Genomic DNA, 20,771 nt, shown 5'->3' on the forward strand with positions numbered 1-20,771 from the left:
TTGTATGCATAACCAGGATTACCCCGTCCTACCTGCAGAACCTGGCACTTGCCCTTGTTAAATTTCATATGGTTGGTGATTGCCCAGCTCTCTAGTCTATCCACATCTTTCTCTGTAAGGCCTCTCTACCCTTGAGGGAATCTGCAGCTTCTTCTATTTTAGTATTGTCAACAAACTTACTTGATGTACATATAATTTCTGTGCCTAGACCACTTATAAAAACATTAAGAGCACTGGCCCTAAAACTGAGCTCTGTAGAACCCTACTGGTAAGAGTCTTACATCCTGATAGAACCTTATTTACTACAACCCTTTGAGCTTACCTGTCAGCCAATTGTTCACCCAACGTTCAATGGACTTGTCTAGCTGTGTGATGGACATTTTGCCCAGAAGGATAATACATGAGGAGAGAGCATTAAAAGCTTTGCTAAAAAACAGAAACACCACACCTACTGTCTTCCTTTGGTCAACTAGATGAGTGATCTTGTCATAAAAGGAAAAAAAGTTGGTTAATTAGGACTTCCTCTCATGACCAAATGTGACCAATGACTGACTGCACTGGCATGTGATCCTCTCATGCAACCAATGATTATTCCATTGTCTCTGGAGAAATAGCAGGTTGGCAAGAAGAACTGTAAACATACTCAAGAAACTTTCAGCTGGGGTGTCAAAACCACAATGTACTAATTGTTGTTCAGTCGTGTGTCATTGACAAGTAGAAGATCTGTGTTTAAATGGGCCTGTGACAGACTATGGGGCACGCTGCTGAACACGCTTGATATTCCTGCCCTGCTGTGAGAAAGTTCAAAGCACAGTGGAAAACAACACCTGCAAAGAATCCCTGAAATACAGGTAGAAGCAGCAGGTTTGAAAACTTTTTCTAGGAAGGACTGAGTTCTGCTGGGCTTGTGTGCCTCTCTCCAGGTGCTGCTTTAGAGATTCCACAGTTCTCAATGTAATGAAAAGAAGTTTACTCTTTGCATTTCATCCATGGTTTTGTGGTTTTTTCCCTGCATCCTGCCTCCGCCAGCTCACACAGTCTCTCAAGTCTTTTTGTATAACTCCCAGAATAACCTTCTCCATATTTTTACCAGGCACTGAAGGAACACTGACAGGTGTGTAATTACCAGGGTCTTCCTTCTTAAACTTCATGAGAACTGGGACATTTGCCAGTCCCAGAACTGGGACTTCTCTAGACTCTCAAGAAAGTTGAAAAAATAATATAGAGAGGTCCTGCAATACAATTGGCCAGCTCTTTCAGTACTCTGGAATGAATCCCACAGAGCCCCATAGACTTAGACAAATCCAGCCAGAGAAGGAAGTCTCAAACAAGTTCAGAGTCATCTGGGAGTTTATCACACCACCCCAGTCAGAATCCTCCATCACAAGGCTCCAGTGCACATCAAGAGTGTTAAACAAGAAGGCATTAAATGTCTCTGCTTTGCCTACCTCCCTATTTGTGAGCTGACTAACCTCATCAAGTAATGGACCTATGTTGTCTCTGAGGCTCCTTTCACTGTTGATCTATTTTTAAAAAATTCCCTTTTTGTTGTCCTTCACAGTACTGGCTAGCTTGAACTCTAACCAAGCTTTGGCCTCATGTACTTCTTCCCTACAGTGGTGAACAGTGTCTCTGTTGCCCTCCTGTGTTGCCTGTCCTTGCTTCCAAAGAACATACACTTCCCTTTTCTGTTTAAGTTCTAGAAGAATCCTGCTCAGCCAACTTGAACCTTCTGCCCCACTTGCTTGACTACCAACACTTTGGAATTGTCTGCTCCTGTGTTCTTAAGAGATGCATCTTAAAAAGTGACTAGCATTCATGAACTCAAACATCTCCAGGAGACTTTACTAACAAGCTCCTTCAGCAGCCCAAAGTCTACTCTCCTCATACCTGGGGTCAAAGTTTTGCTGGCAGTTTTCTTCCTGTTGCCAATGATTTGAAACTCAACCACTTCATGGTCATTGTGACCAAGATAGCCACCAATCACAGTGCACCCACAAGTCCCTTTCTGTTTACAAACAAAACTAGGAGGGCACCCTTCCTAGTTGGCTTCCTTAGAAGCTGCACCAAGAAGTAAGTTAACTTCAACATGCTCTAGAAATTTCTTGGACGTGTTTGTATGCAGTCTATGATATTCCTAGTTGATGCCCGAGAAGTTAAAATCAGTCATAAGCAGAAGGGCTGTTGATTGAAAGATATCCTTTAACTCCTTACAGAATAATTCATTGGTGTTGTCCTGGCTGGGTTTTGCTTCTATTGCATTAACTGTCATTCCATATCTGGATTGTATTAACTTTAGGAAATGAAAGAATGCAAAATCTCTGTGCTCTTTAAATACTAAGGGATGAAGCCATCTTTTTGCTACTCTTTCTGTGGTTTTCTTAGTGCTCCCTTGGTTCTGACATGCTGTTCTTCAATGAGTGTTTTTGCATCCATCCCTGATTAGTGTCCAGAAAAACCATAAGTGTTCTGAGAACATCACCCAAATCAATACACTTCCAAGAAATGTTTTCATTTTCCTCTAGCAATGTGTAATGACACTGTCAAGCATGTGGTTTAGATTCACAAATCCCAGTCAAGTCCATCTGTTGCTCATTATTGTTTCCTATCACCTTTCATCTGTGTGCATGAAAATGTTTTTGCCTCATTGGAGTGCAAAATTCTGAGAATTTAAAATTACAGACAGACTGCTTGCATTTTGCAAGTCACGTACAAACAGTCAGTAGACACTTACACAACTACAAACCACAAACTAAGATACCCCACTACAGAGCAACTGGAGGTTTACAGATAATTTTATAGATGCAAATTAAAAAAAAAAAAGTGTTTCAGAATAGATAAGAATCCTTATTTCAGGTAGACATATGCTCCTACCTCCCAGAACTGATGTTTAGCATAGTAGTCTCCCTGTGCAATCCATTCTTCTGGAGTTGAAGTTTTAGCAAACATGCTGTCATCTAAGTCTAGAAAGTCAGGCATAATCATTTGTGTGAGAATAGAAGAACCACAGAAACCACTGATGTAGCAAAAGCATTAACACCTTAAAATATGATTTGTGCTTGTATCAGTAATGGTAACTATGACTATAACTAAATACATTTTATCCTTCTCAATCAGCACTGAAAATCAGCAAGTTTGGTTCGATTTTGAGAGACCTTTAAAGATGATGCTTGTTTTTTGGACAAAACTGAGTAAATCTACTGTCTTCACAGAAACCAAATTCTTTCATGATATAAACCTCCTTTACATGGGATGTTTTTCTGTGAATAGCCTTCATTACTGTGGAGGAAAAATTACATAAATATCTAAATATAAATATCTCTATGTAATTACATAAAGAATTAGCAATGACCTTATGTATTAACATATACAATTGATCCTTAGAGCCCAAAGAAATAAGAGCCACTGAAATCAGTGGCAATTTGCAAAGGCAGTTATCAAAGCTTGCTATTAAAGGAACCAAGGATTGTAACCTTTATTATACAGCCTAAAAGCAAGAAAGCATGACTAGGCTGCCATGACAGTCTTCTGAAAAAGTTTTAAGGTAACTTTACCTTTCTTGTCATCTGCTTTGACAACTTGAACAAATCCTCTTCTGATGAAATATGTAAAAGCTGGAGCCCGTTTCTCACTGTCTTCATCGAAGATCCAAAGATTAACTCTGGCTCTTGTAATGGCAGTATACAATTGCTTTAGTTCTCCATTCAGCATCTGAAGCACAAGCAAAAAAACAAACCAAACCAAAAACAAAAATAAAAAAAAAAGCAAAAAGCAAAACAGCAAAATAAAGTAAAATAAATGCCAGATGACCTAAACTGTTAGAAAGAAACAAACTTTGCAGTTATAAGAAAACAGCAAATATATGTGGAATTAATAACAAAAAAGCATTTTTAAGCAAGTTGAAATATTAAATGAGATTTTTCATTTGCATAAACCACTGTGCAGATATTTTGATTGCAACTACTGCTACAGTGAATCTAGCAGCTGAAGGCGTGACAGTACATTTCCCCACTAAAACTTGCACATATAATTATTATTATTATTTTTTTTTACCATATAACCTTTGAAATATCTGACTCACTAGATTCTAAGAAGTTTCCTTAATCTGAAGGTAAATACACCAATCCAAAACCAGACTAAAGTAGTAATAATATACTGGCAACTTGATTTGCAATTTGCTTTAACCACACCTGTGAATACATCTAAAAGTCTATTACACAAAATTTTTTTTCTTGTATCAAATTACTTCAGAAAAAAAGCTCTTCTTTTTTAAAAATCCAATTATATTACACAAATGTGAACAACTACCAAAAGGATAAAGCAATCTCAATAATCATGGAACTCCATGATCAAAGTATTTCTTGAAGAAATTTCCCTCCTTCTAAGATTTAAGAATTAATTTATCCTTCCTATTCCCAATGTTACAAAAACTCACCTTGTACATTTCTACATTAAAAGGAGTTCTTTTCTGTGTACCAGTAGCATCCTCTAAAGGCATTTCAATTAGCAATTCGTTTTCTACTTGCACATCCGAATGGGGGCTGTAAGAAGAAATGATCTTCCATTCTTTGCTAGCCTAGAACACCAGGAGAATGCAACAGATAAGGTCATACATTGTAGTCAACCACCACACCCTCACAACTGAAGAAGGCTCAAAGAAGATGGGTGGAAAAAAAAAAATCTCAGGGAAGAACGACAAGAATAATCACCAATTTTCATCAAGAAAGCTGAACTCCATCTCGATACAACTAGTATTGGAGGGTAACCTTTGTCTGATAAATACCTACAAATGTATACAGACACACTTTAATACATCATAAGTGTGACAGCAGACTGGTGTTGCACACTCTCATGCCATGTAATGAATGCCAGGCCCTGATCATACCTTTCTGCAGGCTCCTGATCCCCCACAAAACAGTTCTCCAGGCCTGACATACATTAGTCTATGTTAAAATGCTCTACACAACTCAGCTTTGTTAAACTTATTCTGCTAAATTCTGACAAATAGTTTGTTGTTTTTTTCTGACTACAACTTGCACTACTAAACACAAGTCACCTTTGAGAAGTCTACCATGACAACCAGTGCTGCCCCATTCCCAAATCTCAGTAAGCCAGATACAAGGTGATATCCATAAAAGCTCCTTCCTTCTGCCCTCATCACATAATGCCCACTAACCTTCAGGAAAAGTCACCAATAAGCTGCCTTCGGCTTTCCTTTCTACACTGGTGGTTTTCATCTGCTGAAAACCACATCTGAGAAGAGTTTTGAAGGCTAGAAGCAGAGAGCATCTGCAACAGAGATGTTCACACTGAATGTTTAATTGCAGAGCAGCTCACTCGTGGGCATTCTTGAGTTGCTGCAGGCATGTTCAGTAAGGATGCTGCCTACTGCCATACTGAGGGGGTGGGGTGGCTCCCTGATGCTCCAACAATAAGACTGCTGCAGTTAACAGCTCTTTGCAAGAAGCCTCAAGGAGGACAGGCTGCCAGGTCTGGAGTTACAGGAAACCCTGGTAACCCTGGTTTGAGCTCCCCAGAGAACCACAAAGGGGAAAAAAGGGAGTACATAAGAAATTACAAAACACTGCACCTCCTAGGTCTTCTTTATCTAATGGCATTCTGTGGGTGATGGTCTACACTAGAGACTGTGAAATTTTCCCAACTTCCTTAACAACTCCTGAACTAGACCAGAATGGGTTTTCTGAAGTTAAGCTGTAGATGGCTACAGAGCATGCTCATACCCCCTGCCCTCAAACACAAAAAACCCCTATTTGATTTTAAATATATTTGCTTACTAAGCTTTAAATTAAAAACAACAAAGAAACAAAACAAACCAAACAAAAATCCAAAACAACAGAACATCATTCTATTTCATTTTGTCTGGGGCTGACAAATGTTTTCAATTCTGTGAGCTAGCACCCCCAAAAAATTGCATTGTGAACAGATTGTTGATGCAAAGCAGGGTGTTTAAGGTGTTTTTGGGGACTTGTAATCCAAAAAGATAAGGTAAAGAGGCAGTGGAGTGTTCCTCCACCAACTGCTCTGACCTGAACAGACAGCAGCCAGGACAAAAACAGAATTGTCCTGGTATGCAACTGAAATGTGTTTGTGTGCACTGTTGTGTGAACCCCAAGACTGTCCCTTCAAGTGCAACAGCCAATTTGTAGGAAAATGCAGCACTAAAGGAAGACAGGCTCAATTCATAAACCTATTAGCTCTGTTTTCTATTGTGATGAAACCACCTATCATCAGAGGAAACAGAGAATCCCTCCCCATCTGGAGACTGTAGTCTCCAGATGTACATGTAGTGTAATAACACTACATGTAAGATCAAGACTGAAGAAAAAATGCTTAAAATGGGTAAGAATTGAATACCTCCGAATCTGTAAAAAAGTTGTAAAGGAGTACATCATCAAATTCCAAGCCCTTTGCTTCATAAATTGTCAGCACAAGTGCTAAACTGAGTTCCTCGGGTATCTTCTCCTTTGCAGTTTCATTTGCCACTAATACCACCTGTCATCAAACACATTATTCATAAGAACAACAAAATATAAAGTGTAACAACAGAGAAAAGCATACAAACATGTCACAGTAATGCCAGAGCCTTCTCAAAACCAGCTAACATTTAACACAGACATTCCAGTACGCTGCAATAAAGGTCACAAAGCTGCCACTAGAAGACTGATAAATATGTGGCATGTGCAGACAGTTGTAGAACTAGTGTAAGAAAAGTTGGAGTAAGAAAGGACCCAGACAGGCAACATCTGATGCAAGAAATGATAGAAATGGTTCCTACATTTAAAAAGCATAATTTATCAGTGAGATACGTCATCTTAAGAAATAAAGTTGTGGGCAGTCCACATAAAATGATTAATTAGCAACAGCTGGAAGAATCTGCAAAAAGCCGTATACCTAAGAAGAGCAAACCTGATGTGCTCCAAATTCAATTGGTTGTGTTTTCCTTCTGTTGCCCCTGAGCAGTATTGCAAGGTCACTAACACTGCAGGACTCCAAGACTGTAGGTTTTGGTCCATCAAAGAGACCACGGTCCTTAGGAAGACGATCAAAAGATTCTGGGAAATAATGCTGAAGCAAATCAACCACTCCAGACGCTAAACAGAGAATACCTGCAATAAGCAGAATACAGATTTTAAACTTCACTCTGACTGCCTCATACTCTCCCACAAACACACTTGCACAGGATTTTTTTAGAGATTTGAAATTAAGAAATATGACCAAAAAAAAAAAAAAAAACCAAATCAGAGAAGAGAGCAGCTGCAAGGTCCACTTTTTGTTTCTGCTGTTTTGAGTGGGCCCAAAAAGGTCAGCAAGCATGCTATAAGGCCTTAGCAGAGTCCTCACAAAGGTCCTAAATGAGAAGCAAAATATAAAAAGCAGAAGTAGCACAACAATCTTAAAAAGTCTAGCAATTTGGGGCTGGAACAACAGAAATGGGTATGATTATTTGTTAAGTCTTCCTTCAAACAAACGCAGTCAAAACATGCAGTAGTCACAAATGTTCAAAAAAAGGCAATTCCAAAAACATACATTTTTAGTTTTCTAGTTGAAATGTCAAAATACAGAATATGCACAGAAAAGCTGGCCATCTGAGCCCTTAAAAAACCAAGCTGTTCAAAACAGATGCTTTGAATTGGCCAGTAGAGAAATTGAATCATTAGTGACATCAGCTCATAAATAAATTTGTTACTCTACCTGAATGGGATCTGTAGTTCTGGTACAGCTGATAGATCCTTTTTGGTTTTCTAACACGCTGCTTTTTGTTCACAGAGTTCTTGCTAGCATAATGAAACAATGACCTCAAATCACTAAAACGAAAAGCAACTCCTTTCATTATGCTCTGGGCAGTGTCACCAGTTAGAAACATGTCATTAGGGTCATTGATGCATTTCATTAATAGAGCTAGCTCAGCTTGGGTGAAATCCTGGATCTCATCACCATAAAACTCATGGATGGACCATGGCAGCTCCCTAAGCTTTGAGAGTCTTTGAGATAAATTATACAGCAAATCTTCTTCATCAAAGTAACCTCTCTTTGATCGTATCTGCTGATAGAGACAAAAGAGGTGATAGATTTCACTCCTGTCTTCTGTGAAGTTTGGTGATCTCTTTCGGCCTAGCTTTTTGTACTGATCCTCAGTAAGTTTGCCCTCAAGGGAACTGAGTGCCTCAAAAGAGCCCTTCAGAAATGATTTTATTTCTTTCCAAACCAGTGCTGGATTATAAGTGCTTTTGCCTTTGATCATTTGTGGCCAGATTTCATTGGCAAATACATCGTAAGTCACAAAAGTCCGTGGATCACTTTCCCTAGAGTATGCATCTGCTGCTCCTTCATGTTCTGCTTCAATATTACCTTCTTCATCCTCATCTTGCCAATTTGGTACCACAAACTCTTCCTGAGGGCTCCAACCAACAATGGTTCTCTTGAGGCTTCCATCTTCGTTTCTTGGGAAAAATGGGTCAGGCATGGACGCATCGAGTAACAGCAACAACTGCTTGGAGGTGATGAACAGTGGAAAATTTTCATCTTTAACGTCTTGCAGCTTGTGAACATTTGGCTCAAGAGACTTGAAGTGACTGGTTATCTTGGAAGACTTGCTAAGCTCAATGAAATTCCTCTGAACTTCTTGGCACAAGACAGGATTTTTTGTCACAAAGATCTGGTGCAGGTGCTCCAGTGTATTTGATGCTTCTGGGCTATGCATCTGGTCGTCTTCATGGTCATCACATGAATTAATTTCCTCAGCAGCTGGGCCTGCAGGAGTATTTTCATCCTCACTGTCCTGGTCTTGCTCATCACTCACCTGCTTCTCACTCGAATCCTCACTGTCCTGTTTTAATTCACTCTCTTCCTTCCCTAACCTATCATTTTCAGCCTCACTGCCCTGTCTTTGCTGCCACGTTTGCCTCTTCAGCAGAGGACTATTCGCCAAGGTGGATTTTTCCCAGTATGAACAGAATTTCTTCCAAAGCCTGTACAAGCAACAGGTCGTCTTCCCTGTCCCACTTCGTCCAATTAAAATTATTGGTTCCATGGGCTTCGGGTTGAGATCAATTACTGCATACTCCAACTCCCCAACTCGGAAAGGGTATTCAACAGCAGAATGCACATCATTTATAATGTTAAGTGCCATGTTAGTACTGAAGCTGTGAAATTTCATTATATTGTATTCCAATTCTGCTGGACTGGCTGGAGGGAAGTACTCAGGTATAGGACGTTCTTTTGATTTTTCTGCCTCTGGATCTTCAACATAGCAACGTGGGACACGTTTCTCTGTTGTCACTCTATGGTTCTGCTGTCCTGCACTTATGGCCTTGAGCTTTTTCCTCAAGATGCAGGATAAACCACGATTATAGGAAATACATATATTATCTAAGACATGGTTCAGCTTGCAGTGGTCAAGAACAATGGCCCAAATTCGGATTATTTCTGTGTAAACTCTACCCGATTTTTCTGGAAGATTTTTTGCCTGTTCTGTCTCCATAATCTTTTCTGCACTCTCACTGCAACGAGGAGAAAAGTCGATTGCAAGTTCCCATAGCATTCTTGCACCTTTGTCCAACTTGGATTCATACAGTTGGATATCAGCTTTCAAGTGTTTCAGTGGCTTCTGAATGCCCTTAGTCCATTCCCCATTGCCAAGCTGCTTAATTGTCATTATAGTTTTAGTTTTCAGATAATGTGGCACAGCTTTGCTGCTCAACATTTTCAGCATTTCAGGAGTACACTCTATTTCCCAGGTCATGTTATCAAACTCCTGCACATATTCTTCAATATCCAGAATCTTCCCCTTCTCTTCCTCTGGTTCTTCCTTCTCTCCATTTGGCAGGGCCACATTCTCTGCTCCTTTCTTTGTCTCCCAATCACCTCCTTTTCCCCTAGGACAAGCTATGCTTCCACCAGGTTGTGAGGACTTATTTCTTGCCTTTTCCAAATTATTCTGAGCTGAAGATGGCTTTTCTACCATAGGATGATCTTTTCTTAAGGCGTCACCCAATTTCAGTTGCTGAATTAAAGCTGTGATTGCCTGCACCAGACTTTCCTGAAGTGTCAAAGGCCTATTTACTTCTGCTTCCTGCTTCTCCAACTTGACTTTTTTTGTCTTTAAAGAACATGAGGGTTTTATATCATTATGCACTGGATTGCCAGATGGTGCCTTTAATGAGGACCCAGATGAAGAACGCCCCGTGCTCTTGGACTGTGAAATCTCAGAAGCTGGAATGTGCTTAGATGATTTAACTGATTGCCCTGCCATATCCTGCCTGTACCTCTTTTTCCCCAATGCATTATTCCATTCAAGTAGCAGTGGGTTGGTTTTTTTAATTCTATGCCTCACATCTCTTCCTAATTTGTTTTTTATATTGAAGTTAATATCAAATTTTGCCAATGACTCCATTATTCTCTTAGTCTGTTTTGATAATCCTTTCTGAAAAATAACATGCATCACTGTATTTCCATCCTCATCTTGTTTGTTTGGATTAAGATACGGAAAGTCAGAAGGTCTTGAAGCAAAGAGACCAAGAAGATAGTCCAGGATGTTTAAACCAGTGTCATCTGAAAGCAAGAGAACAAATAAATAAAAAAATCACTAGCTTTACAAGGGCACTTTGTAGGCCACCAATTTTTAACACTTACTTTCTGCGGCTGTTAAATTAAAACGGATTTGCTTTCAGAATTTAAAAAACCCTCTATATTTCATGTTTCTAAAACATGCTTCTTTGAAATGAGTTGAAAGTGAGCTCTTCTAATACCCAAGGAAAACAATGTAATGGCACCACAGCTTTAAAAATCCCTAGTGCTGCAATTGCTCCTGTAGCATCAGTCATTTTCATTGCTTTTTTTAACCTCTGGGTGCACATTCGTTTATCTCCCAACATCATCCCTGACTGCTACCCAAGGCAGGCTGGTGACTCGGGCCATCTGGACAAGCATCAGCTCTGGGTAATGCTCTGAGGTCATTTGATTCATTTTAATACACCACACAGAAGTAATATGCTGCAGATGACTGGTTTATTTGAATAATCTTTGGCAAAGCCCAATTATTTCCTAATACTTCAGGTTCCTGGAGCAATTTCCGACACAGTAAGATTAGTCCAGTACCTCACAACTTTATGGATTTAAACAAGAAAACATATGGGAAACATTTCATTCCTAACCGCACACTAGTGACACACCAGAATCACTGTAAACAAATTTCACCTCAACAACTTCATAGTAAAAAGACTTACAAGAAGATAATTGTTATTTGATTTAGTATTTTGATTTAAAATTTACAACTGGCAGTATCTATACTTTTAATTTCTATAAAACTATTAAATTACATGTGTAGGCTTTAAAGATTAATAAATTCAGTATTTTTAAATTCTTTTAATCCTTCAACTCACAAATGCATGTTTTCTTAATTTAAAATTCAAACTTGACTTTCAGGCCTCATTTGGTAGTTCATCTGAATTTCTTACATTTGTATGTAAACACTACAGTCCTTTCACTCAACCCTCCTCTGAGCAAAACTGCTTGGTTTACAGCTGAACAAAAACTGGGAAACAGATTTCAAGTGCCACAGATGTCCTTTGAAGTCTGCTGCCATTGCCCTGCATTCTTCTTCTTCTTCATTCGTTTACGTCAATTCCACCTGTTCCACATTTTACAGGGTTTCAAAGAAGACCCTTTGTTTCTAAACCAGCTTAACCAAGTAAGAACATGTTCAGAAAGCAGTAAGTGACAGAGATGGGACAGCTGCTTGATTCCCTCACGTCACCTCAGCTGCCATGAACTTTCCTCAGGGTTCCAGCCACCACAACCACAAAGCAGAACACATCAGCTTAACAGAGACTGATGTGTATTCTCTGGCCTGGAAACTCTGGGGGCTGAGACATCCTATCATCCTATCATGCTATCCTATCAGTAAATAGAAGCAGAAGAGGTAGTGGGCTGGACCAACAAGAAATGGAGAGTTTTTTTCAACAGTTTCTGTGCCCATCTGCTAAAACCCTCTTGTGTCCCCTGGGCCTGGGCACACAAAAGCCTTACCTCCATTTTTTAAACAGATGGAAACTGCAGCATGCAGAGGAGTATCCCCTTGTGCAGTGGAGAGATTTCGAGGATCTGCACCTTTGGTCAGCAGAAAATATACCAGTTCAAAATAATTCTTTTTGAGGCATATTTGCAGTGGCATTTCAGAGCTGGTTCCAGTCCCATCTGGCAGAGCTGGTGTGAAGCACATGAAAAAAGCAGGGGTTAAATCTGATAAGCCAGATCTGCAAACTACAGAAAGTTCTAAACAGATGAAGGTACATGCTGACTGCTGAGCAGGAGACTTTCTTTGTCATGTTTTTAGATGTATTTGTTAAACAGTTATTCACTATGAAAATCTTCAACATCTCCCCTGATTTCCCATTAACTGAGCAATCAGTCCTCCTCTTATTGTGATAAGAAAACAGAAAGGCCAAAATATATCTTCAAGTAAGTCAACCACTGATTGAAAAAAGAAGCCTCCTTGTACCTCTGGCACTCAATACAGCTGCAGCAGGACAGTGAGTCCATCATTTAAACCTAGCATCAAATTATAAGATGAAATGAAAGATGGCAGAGTAATACTAGGGAATAAACTTAATGCAAAACCAGGAAAATTATGATATCCACACCAAGTGGAAAAGGAAAGACATCTGGTCATGGCCTCTGGAATCACTGACGCAATCAACTACTGCAAAATAACAACAGACCAAAACTAAAGACTGTGGACTACAGTTTTGACCAGTAAGGATAATATTACTGATGAGGACAGAGAAATTAAAAACCAAAGAAACTACAAGAAAAGAGGAACAATGATTTTTTGCCTTTTACTAATCCTGACAGCCAAATTTCATTGGAAAAACATCTTCCATCCCATGTACCCATACTGCCTTCTCCATGTCACACACAGATGCAGCCAATGGACTGCATGCCAAAATCTGCTGCACTATACAGAGTGACAAAAAACATATAGGTATAGCTAAAACTATTTTGCTCCCAACTTGCCAAATAAAATATTGGATCTATTCTCATGCATTAATATTGCACAGTTTCTCACCTCCTCGTTCAATCAAGCATCTTATGAGGTGGACTTGCTTATCGTATCCATCACACTGCTGGATAACATTGCCAATGTCAACATCTGAAAGACTGCAGTTTTTGAAGAGTCCTACACCTGACAGCTCTTCCCCACTGACTTTCCCTTTTAGCAGAAGCAAAACTTGATGCCACATTTTCTCCTCCAGCAATAGTTTTATGAAACTGTCAGCAAAGGCAGAGGAGATGTTGCAAACCACTCCTTGAGGGATTTCTGAAAGACAGTCAAGGCAACGCAACTCACTCAAACCACATAATAAAATCAATCTCACTATAAATTAATTTCAGAATAACAAACTCGTTAAATTTCAAGTACATAAAAGCAAAACGCAACATTTGCAGCTTTTTGTCCTGATGCTGACAGCCAAGTAAATTTCAACATTTTGATTCACGACACTTAAATTTTGGTACCTGTTCTGGTGGTCCTAGGTGCAAAACACAGCAGTAAAAATAAGTAAAAGCACATTGTTCCAGTAATACCATTTGCAGAAACAGGGAAGGGAAGGATAAGAGCAAAAACTGTATGTTGGCATCGAACACATTTTTCACAGCAATTGTTTTGTGAAGTGGAGAAATGGGAACTTGCTGTACCTTTCACCGAAGACAGTAATTTCAGAAATTGGTTAACTGCATCTTCCTTCAATATGTTTTTATTATGTTCTCCATTTTGAGATTTGTAGAACTGGACAAAGTGTTCAAGAACATCCAGGAAAGAATCTGCATCAGCTTTGGCTCTGGCTTCATTGCTCCCTGAAAAACATCATAGAAGTTGAAAACCTAGTTCCTTTACTGGGATGTTTCCAGGGCACAACAGTTATGCATTATGTCTCATGGCTCTGAAAAATGCACAGTGGCAGGTTAAAATCAGATGGCTGAAACTCTTACTGCTAAAACCAGTCCTGTGATGGACTTACAGCCCACAAGCAGGCAGAATGCTGCTGCCTAATAGTGATATGATTGTTCAGAATTTAGAGTAAACTAGTAATGTTTTCAGCACAGTTTTAACCAGGTGTCCTGAGCTTGTCTGATCCCTCAGTGGCATTTAAGAAATACACCCATAAAATAATTTATCCTCCTAAAAGAAAACAAAGCCAAAAAAAAAAAAAAACCAAACAAAACCCAAAAAAAAAGCTAAATGAAAACAACCCTGCCACACCACACCAAAGTTGTACCAACAAGTTTAAGAGATACTTAAAGGGCACTGACAGATTTTTACTTATATCCTAATAAATGCCCTTTACCGAAAATCGAAAAGGCGAGGTCTGACTTCCTTAAAATCTCTGAGGAATTCAAGCACATCAAAGAGCAAACAAAGCAATAGCTTTATCCCTTAGGACAAAGGGATAGACAAGTCTAATTATCTTTTTAGCAACCAGGATTAACCTCAGGCTGTTATCTGTCAAGCAGTGACTTATTCAGCAATCCTTGTTGTACATTTGGAAAAATACCCCAAACCAAAACCAGAACCAAACAATTAAAAAAAACATTAAAGTCAGACTGAACTACCTGGAATGCCAACCAAAGTATTGAGGGGACTAGTCCACAGGGGAACTTGTGTTAACCTCCTAACTGAGAACCATTAGGCTAAAGACTTTCTGTAAAGCAGGGCAGGAGATCTCTACAGTAAAGAAAGAGGAACTTTGGGAATATGTTTGTCAGGAGCCATAACATTTAAGTGCAATGAAAGCTGGTGCTTTCCACAAACTTTTATGCAATACACACACGAAACCAGGGACATAGCCTAAAAACTTTGCTTTTTGCCAAGTCTGATTTGCCTGTGCAGTCTTTTGCTTCATCTGTGTTTTGAGATCTGCATGACATGAGCAACTTCTTGTTCAAAAAGGTTATGCTTTGGGCTAATATTGTAATGATGCTAATACAGGGGTTACCTTAAAGTTCTGGCTGGTTAGTGCAAACGAAACAAATAGATCAAGCACCAAACCATCTCAGAAAAACTGTACAGAAGAAATGCTTTCAAGGTAAACAATGTACACACTTAAGACTTATTTTTAAACAGCAATTTCAACCTTGGCTTGAAAAGATCTGCTGCAGGATCTACCTCCTCAGCTCACGAACCTCAGTCCTGCAGGAACATCTTGTCCAACCAGCCAGTTCTCATGTGAATACTCACAGGAGCTTCTCCAAATGGCCTCCTATGACTGAATCCTCTACTCAAAATGTCTTTGGCCCATTACAGTCTCTTTCAGAGCTAGGATGCAAGTAGCAACCAAGCTGTACTGCCATGATGCCAAGAAGTTGCACCCTGCAGGGTCCCTCCAAGTCCAAGGGTAGACTGCTCCCCACCTCCTGCCCCAGGTAGCACCTCTCTCACCACACTGCAGTACAGGCAGCTCAGCTTTGCTCCATTTGTCAGTGCAGACAAGAAACCGTACGAGGGTCAGCCAGTCTCACTCCTGTCATCACTAGGATGGCACTGTACAGTTTGTAGGTTTTCTCATTCCCATTTTTAGCATGGAAGAAGAAATTCCCATTATCTGGGACAAAACCAGACTTGATACATTAGTTTCCAGAGTGAAAAACTATTAAAAAACCCCCAGGCAACTCAAAATCCTTTTCAGAACCGACAGGATATTATTAAAAAAAAACAGACCAGAAACCAGTTTATCACACCAGTTAATGAAATTTCATACAAGCACTGGGACAGTTAAGATTTCTGTCTTTCTGTATGACAACAGGTCCTTAGCAAACTGCCTAGAAATATTAATATTTTTTAGAAAGCACTATGAAGTCTCTCCATACTTGAAGGGTGAAACTAAATTTTAGCACCTATGTTTTAGCTATGAGAGGCTCTCTCAGTTTCAGTTTGAAAGACTGCTCAGCTACTCCTTCCCCTGAAGATATGTAGAGGTTAAAATTTTTTAAATAATACAGGAGTTTTAGCTGCTTATCACTAATATAGATCAAAGACAGTTAAAACTTTGGAAACTAAGAGCTCTTACTATAATGTGATTTTGTGTTTTAAAATGTTAGCAACATTTCACATATATTTTTTTATCAATACTTTTTGTTCTTAAAAGCATTTTAAATACGCCTCCAGTAGATTAAAAAATATAATGTTTTATTTTCCAAAAATTAAAGTGAAGGTAAAAGGTAAAAACTGAAAAAAAAAAGAAAAGAAACAGTTCTGTGGCAAGGGGAGCCTCATATTTATGGTAAAAAAAACCTCACAGTGGCTTATGGTAACTTAGAGCAAGTTGTAGTTACTTATTGCACAATATAATAAGAACAGCAGTTGGACAGCAGTCACCTTCAGGCAAGGACAAAACATTCATCATTCACGGACAGGAAATCAGAATGACAACACACAGGAAAACTTACATAAAAACCACCCACTATTACCAAGTTTGTATCTAAAGGGTATGATTTTAAAAGAGGAAAAGCACTCAGTCCATGAAATACCTGTCTGTTTCTTAGAGGAATTCTGTTTCTCAATGATACTGCTGACTGCTTTTACAGCAACAAAGTTTTTGTTCCTTTTCAAGATATCTATGACATATCTTGATCGTGCATCTGGAACAGTGGGGTCAACTCCCAAATTCAGGAGCATGTTCACATCTTCTGCTTGGCCTAAAACATCAAATGAATAAACATTAGGGGAAGATTAATTCTCACGGTTCAGAGGTTTTGTTCTGCTTTGCGTTTTTGGTTTCCTGGCATAAATTCTAGCATAATTTTAATTAAAAAAAAAAAAATCTATCTTTGTTGTTATTAACTGGGAAATAGGAAGCACAGAAACGCAAAGTGACTGGGTGCCTCAGGAGCATCTCCAGACTCTAGGAAACTGCACTGTAAATAAAAAAAATAAAAAGAAGGTATTTTCCTAGTGTTTGGAAAATGGTTCAATAAACTAGAATATTTCACATGTTCAGGCATGAATATACACAGCTAGGCACTAAATTTCTATCTGATACAACATAAACCACATGACTTTCTTGATCATAAGCCTTACAACAAAGATGTCTGATTGGACTAACAGAAGGTAATGTTGCTTTCAATAGAAGCTACTGTCCTCTATAGCATTTCACAATAATATCACAGATCACACATAAAACCAATAAATATAAAGGGGATTTAAAGCTCTGATACAGTATCTAATATTCTGGATGAAGATGACATGCTCACTTTTTATTATGCAAGACTGCACTACCCTGGGAAATTACACAGGCAGCTGCCTGTACTCCTCTTGCCTCAAAGAAGAAATTTGCTACAAGCCAAATGTGCTTTTTTCCTGTTGGAAAAGTGTAGGAGCAACAGAACACCAAGTATATACACACTCTCTCTATATATATACTCCAAATATATATATATATATATATATATGTGTGTGTGTGTGTGACAAAAAAAATTAAATAACCTATAAAATATATAAACTTTAGTAAATATGTAAAATTATATAATATATACACTATAAAGAAATAAACTTCAGTAATAAAATGTAATTATATTTCTATTCTATAGAAAACATGTAAATACAACTATAAATAAACTAATTTATATCTACACACACATATATTCACACATAGTTTCTTCTGGAAACGTATTATGTCATTTAGTAAAAGATGGAAATGCTGCAAAAGACACGCTACACCTTTCCAGAAAATGAAATTATCTAGCTACAGTAGGTTGTGAATTCATACTATTACACAAGAATCACCGGGATGCCACCGCAGTTAATGATCTGACAGACCGGTGTTACTCCGCATTCACATTTACTACTTGGTGCCACCTAGTGAGTAGAGTAGAAAATACAAGAGGCCAGGCTAAATTAACATAGAAGAAAAATCCCACAGACAAGACGAAACACTTCATTTTCCTTCTCTGACAAGGTACACTGCTAGGTAGGTTTAAAATCTTCATCTATTTAAAAGAACAGGATAGACCTCCAGGTCACCTAATATGATTTCAAGGGCACTTTAAAAGGTAACTTCTATAATCCTAAGACTGCAGCATATTTGTGGGAAAATCAACCAGTCAAACCAAGGAGCCAAGAAAATGGTCCCAAATCAGCTATACAATTTTAATAGGGAATTTTTGAGATGTTGAAATATTTGTTACCATTACAAAGTCTACATTCTGATAAAAGGACTTTCATTTTCTTCCTTACAATGAAGTAGTAAACAATGAGTCTGAAATTTTCTTCCATTATTCATTTTTCAATATTTAAACAAAACACCACATGCACACACACACACAAAATAATTGTATTTACTGCGTTTCTGGGAATATTCATTGGAAGATGCCACAATATGCAAGAGGGTGCATCCATCTCTGTCTCTCTCATTGAGCCTATCCTTCAAGTCTGGCCTCTGAGTCAGTAACCACACGAAAAGATGGTTCCTTCCTGCAATGATAAAAAAACCCACTTGTTACAAATAGGAAACCTAGCAGAGACAGATCCTGGTTTCCCACCACCACCACAGAAGATGATTCTGAATGAAACTTCTACTCAAAGATGAAGCAACATGTAAAAGACATCATGGTAAGAGGCAGATGGGTGGTGGGAGACATGACGCTACGTTCTCACCAACTCGCGGCAAGTGCAACTCTGAGGTTGACTCACAACTCTTTAGCACGTATAGAAACTACTGCTCCACACTGAGGTGCCAGGAAGAAAGACTGTATATTCATCCAAGCTGATATATTCAGTTCTGAAAGACCTACATCAATCACACTTCCACTTCAAATCACAAAGCAGAACAATCAGATCAGGTTTTTACAGCTACCAGGCACAGATAATCAGGGAGTGTTTATACCATTTTCAAAACAGCGCAAGGTTATACCTGGACGATCTGACCTCTTTAGTTTGAAAAGAAAAAAAGTGAAAAAAAAGAAAAAAAGCTCTAGCTGTCAGTTGGCTGGTAAAGGCCACCATTGTTTTATTTCAGCTGCAGATGTCACTCACTTGCTTTGATACACAGTCTGATAACAGCATGAAGCGGATACACGCCAATGGTTTCAACTTTCGCCCCAATGGAAATTAGCCACTTGGCCAACTCTGCTACTTCTTGTATCTTCTCACTGTGCCCATACCACTCAGAAGTCTGATAACAAAGAGAACAATTACACCACATTATTTTACATACACTAAATTTACATTTCTTTTTAAATCCTATTTTCGTGGGGTTTACAGCAAGAATCAGCGGGACAATAAAAATCAAGCCATAGCCACCGTTAAGATGAAACATATGAGTGAAACAATTCCAGTAGAAGTTTAGAACAAATACTTTTCTCCTAAGACATTGCTCATAAGAATTATTATGCTCATTAAAAGAATCTTACTCTGAAGAGCACTGAACCTGGAGTCTATTTTTTAATATGTATTTCTGTATTTCCTCTCTGTAACTGACTGCAACTTTCTGCCTTATGCTTTTCTATTCAATGTTACTCTGTCTCAGTGCCAAGAATTTGTCTAAGTGGGTACTGTGCCTTGAATGAGGCACATGCAAGCAGCTACCCCAAAGCAAGAATAGGCTAAAATTGGGAAAAAAGGAGTTGGAGACTGGAGGAAAGAGGTCCAGGGAACTCGAGTAACCCATACTTTTACAGCTCAAGAAATGTGTGGGTGGAGAGCAGGGCAAAGCCCTCTTTTCATACTGCTCAGGAAGCATTTAGCCTTATTAAGACAGCAATGATAATATGACTTCTCACACAAAGAGAAGGTGCCTTAGGAGACAGGTTTTTGGCAGATAAATTCCTAGAAGGTGATTTGATAAAATACAGAATTTACAGGGAAGTTGACAGACTGTCCTGGTTTCGGCCAGGATAAAGGTAATTTTTTGTCTTGTACCTTTGCTTTCAGCTAAGTCTCTTGTAAGTAGCTGCACTTGCTGAAATTAACAGCAAGTTTCTCAGACAGTGTGTGCTTCTGGGACTGATAACACTCAATGTTTATAGTTACAGCTAAAGACTGGTGTGCAGAGCCAAGGACACTGCTCAGTTCTGAGGAATATTTTGCCGTCCGGAAGGAGAAAAGGAGTAAAGAGGTCACACCTGCAGCTCTCCCTTAGGGAGGGCTGCAGACAAGATAAATGACCAAAATTGACCAAACATAGTATTCCATCCCATACACATCATACTCAGTATAAATTGGAGGGACCACAAGGGTCAAAACCCTTCCTCCCTTCCTGCTTCCCCTTTTTCCCATCCCTGTTTGCTTCAGCATCCTGGGAGGATTCCATCTGTTCCTCTGTCTGTGGTCCTGGTCTGTGCCAGCCTGAATCCCTGTGTTCCTGCCTCCCGACTGCTGCTGACTCCAGGAGTCCAGCCTGGACTTTCCCAGGGCTGCCCTGCAGCCTCGGTGGTGACGTGAGAGTTATTGGGGGAGAGGAGGGAGGAACATGGTATCAATTTTCCTGTATATTTGTATATATTTAGTAATTTTTCCTATTTATCATTACTGTTTCATTAAAGCTGTGTAGTTTAGTTTCCAACTCATAAGTCTCTCTCCCTTATTCTCTCTCCTTTCTTTATCAGGGAGGGGATTAATAGAGAGCATCTGTCATTTGGTTTAATTGCCGGGCCAGTGTTAAACCAAGACACTGACCAAGACTGAAAATACACAGGCTAAGCAGAAGGCAGATAAACTGAAAAAGGATGTTCCAGCAAGGACTTAATGAACATGAAAG

General features: G+C 39.0%; 1 protein-coding gene across 2 annotated transcripts in view; it reads right to left on the reverse strand.

The window, feature by feature from the left end:
- The window catches only part of TRANK1 (tetratricopeptide repeat and ankyrin repeat containing 1), a 53,279-nt gene that overhangs the window by 13,239 nt on the left and 19,269 nt on the right, over positions 1-20,771 (reverse strand). For both annotated transcript variants that reach the window (XM_071736022.1, XM_071736023.1), the window contains exons 7-18: positions 19,049-19,187; positions 18,356-18,487; positions 16,546-16,713; positions 13,717-13,875; positions 13,088-13,339; positions 12,049-12,225; positions 7,714-10,572; positions 6,928-7,127; positions 6,376-6,513; positions 4,436-4,576; positions 3,555-3,711; positions 2,875-2,963 (exon numbers count right to left, since the gene is read on the reverse strand). In XM_071736022.1, coding sequence (XP_071592123.1) covers positions 2,875-2,963; positions 3,555-3,711; positions 4,436-4,576; positions 6,376-6,513; positions 6,928-7,127; positions 7,714-10,572; positions 12,049-12,225; positions 13,088-13,339; positions 13,717-13,875; positions 16,546-16,713; positions 18,356-18,487; positions 19,049-19,187 — 4,611 coding nt within the window. The remainder of the gene's footprint in view (positions 1-2,874; positions 2,964-3,554; positions 3,712-4,435; positions 4,577-6,375; positions 6,514-6,927; positions 7,128-7,713; positions 10,573-12,048; positions 12,226-13,087; positions 13,340-13,716; positions 13,876-16,545; positions 16,714-18,355; positions 18,488-19,048; positions 19,188-20,771) is intronic.

Source organism: Heliangelus exortis, chromosome 2, assembly GCF_036169615.1.
Source record: "Heliangelus exortis chromosome 2, bHelExo1.hap1, whole genome shotgun sequence".
NCBI lineage: Eukaryota > Metazoa > Chordata > Aves > Apodiformes > Trochilidae > Heliangelus > Heliangelus exortis.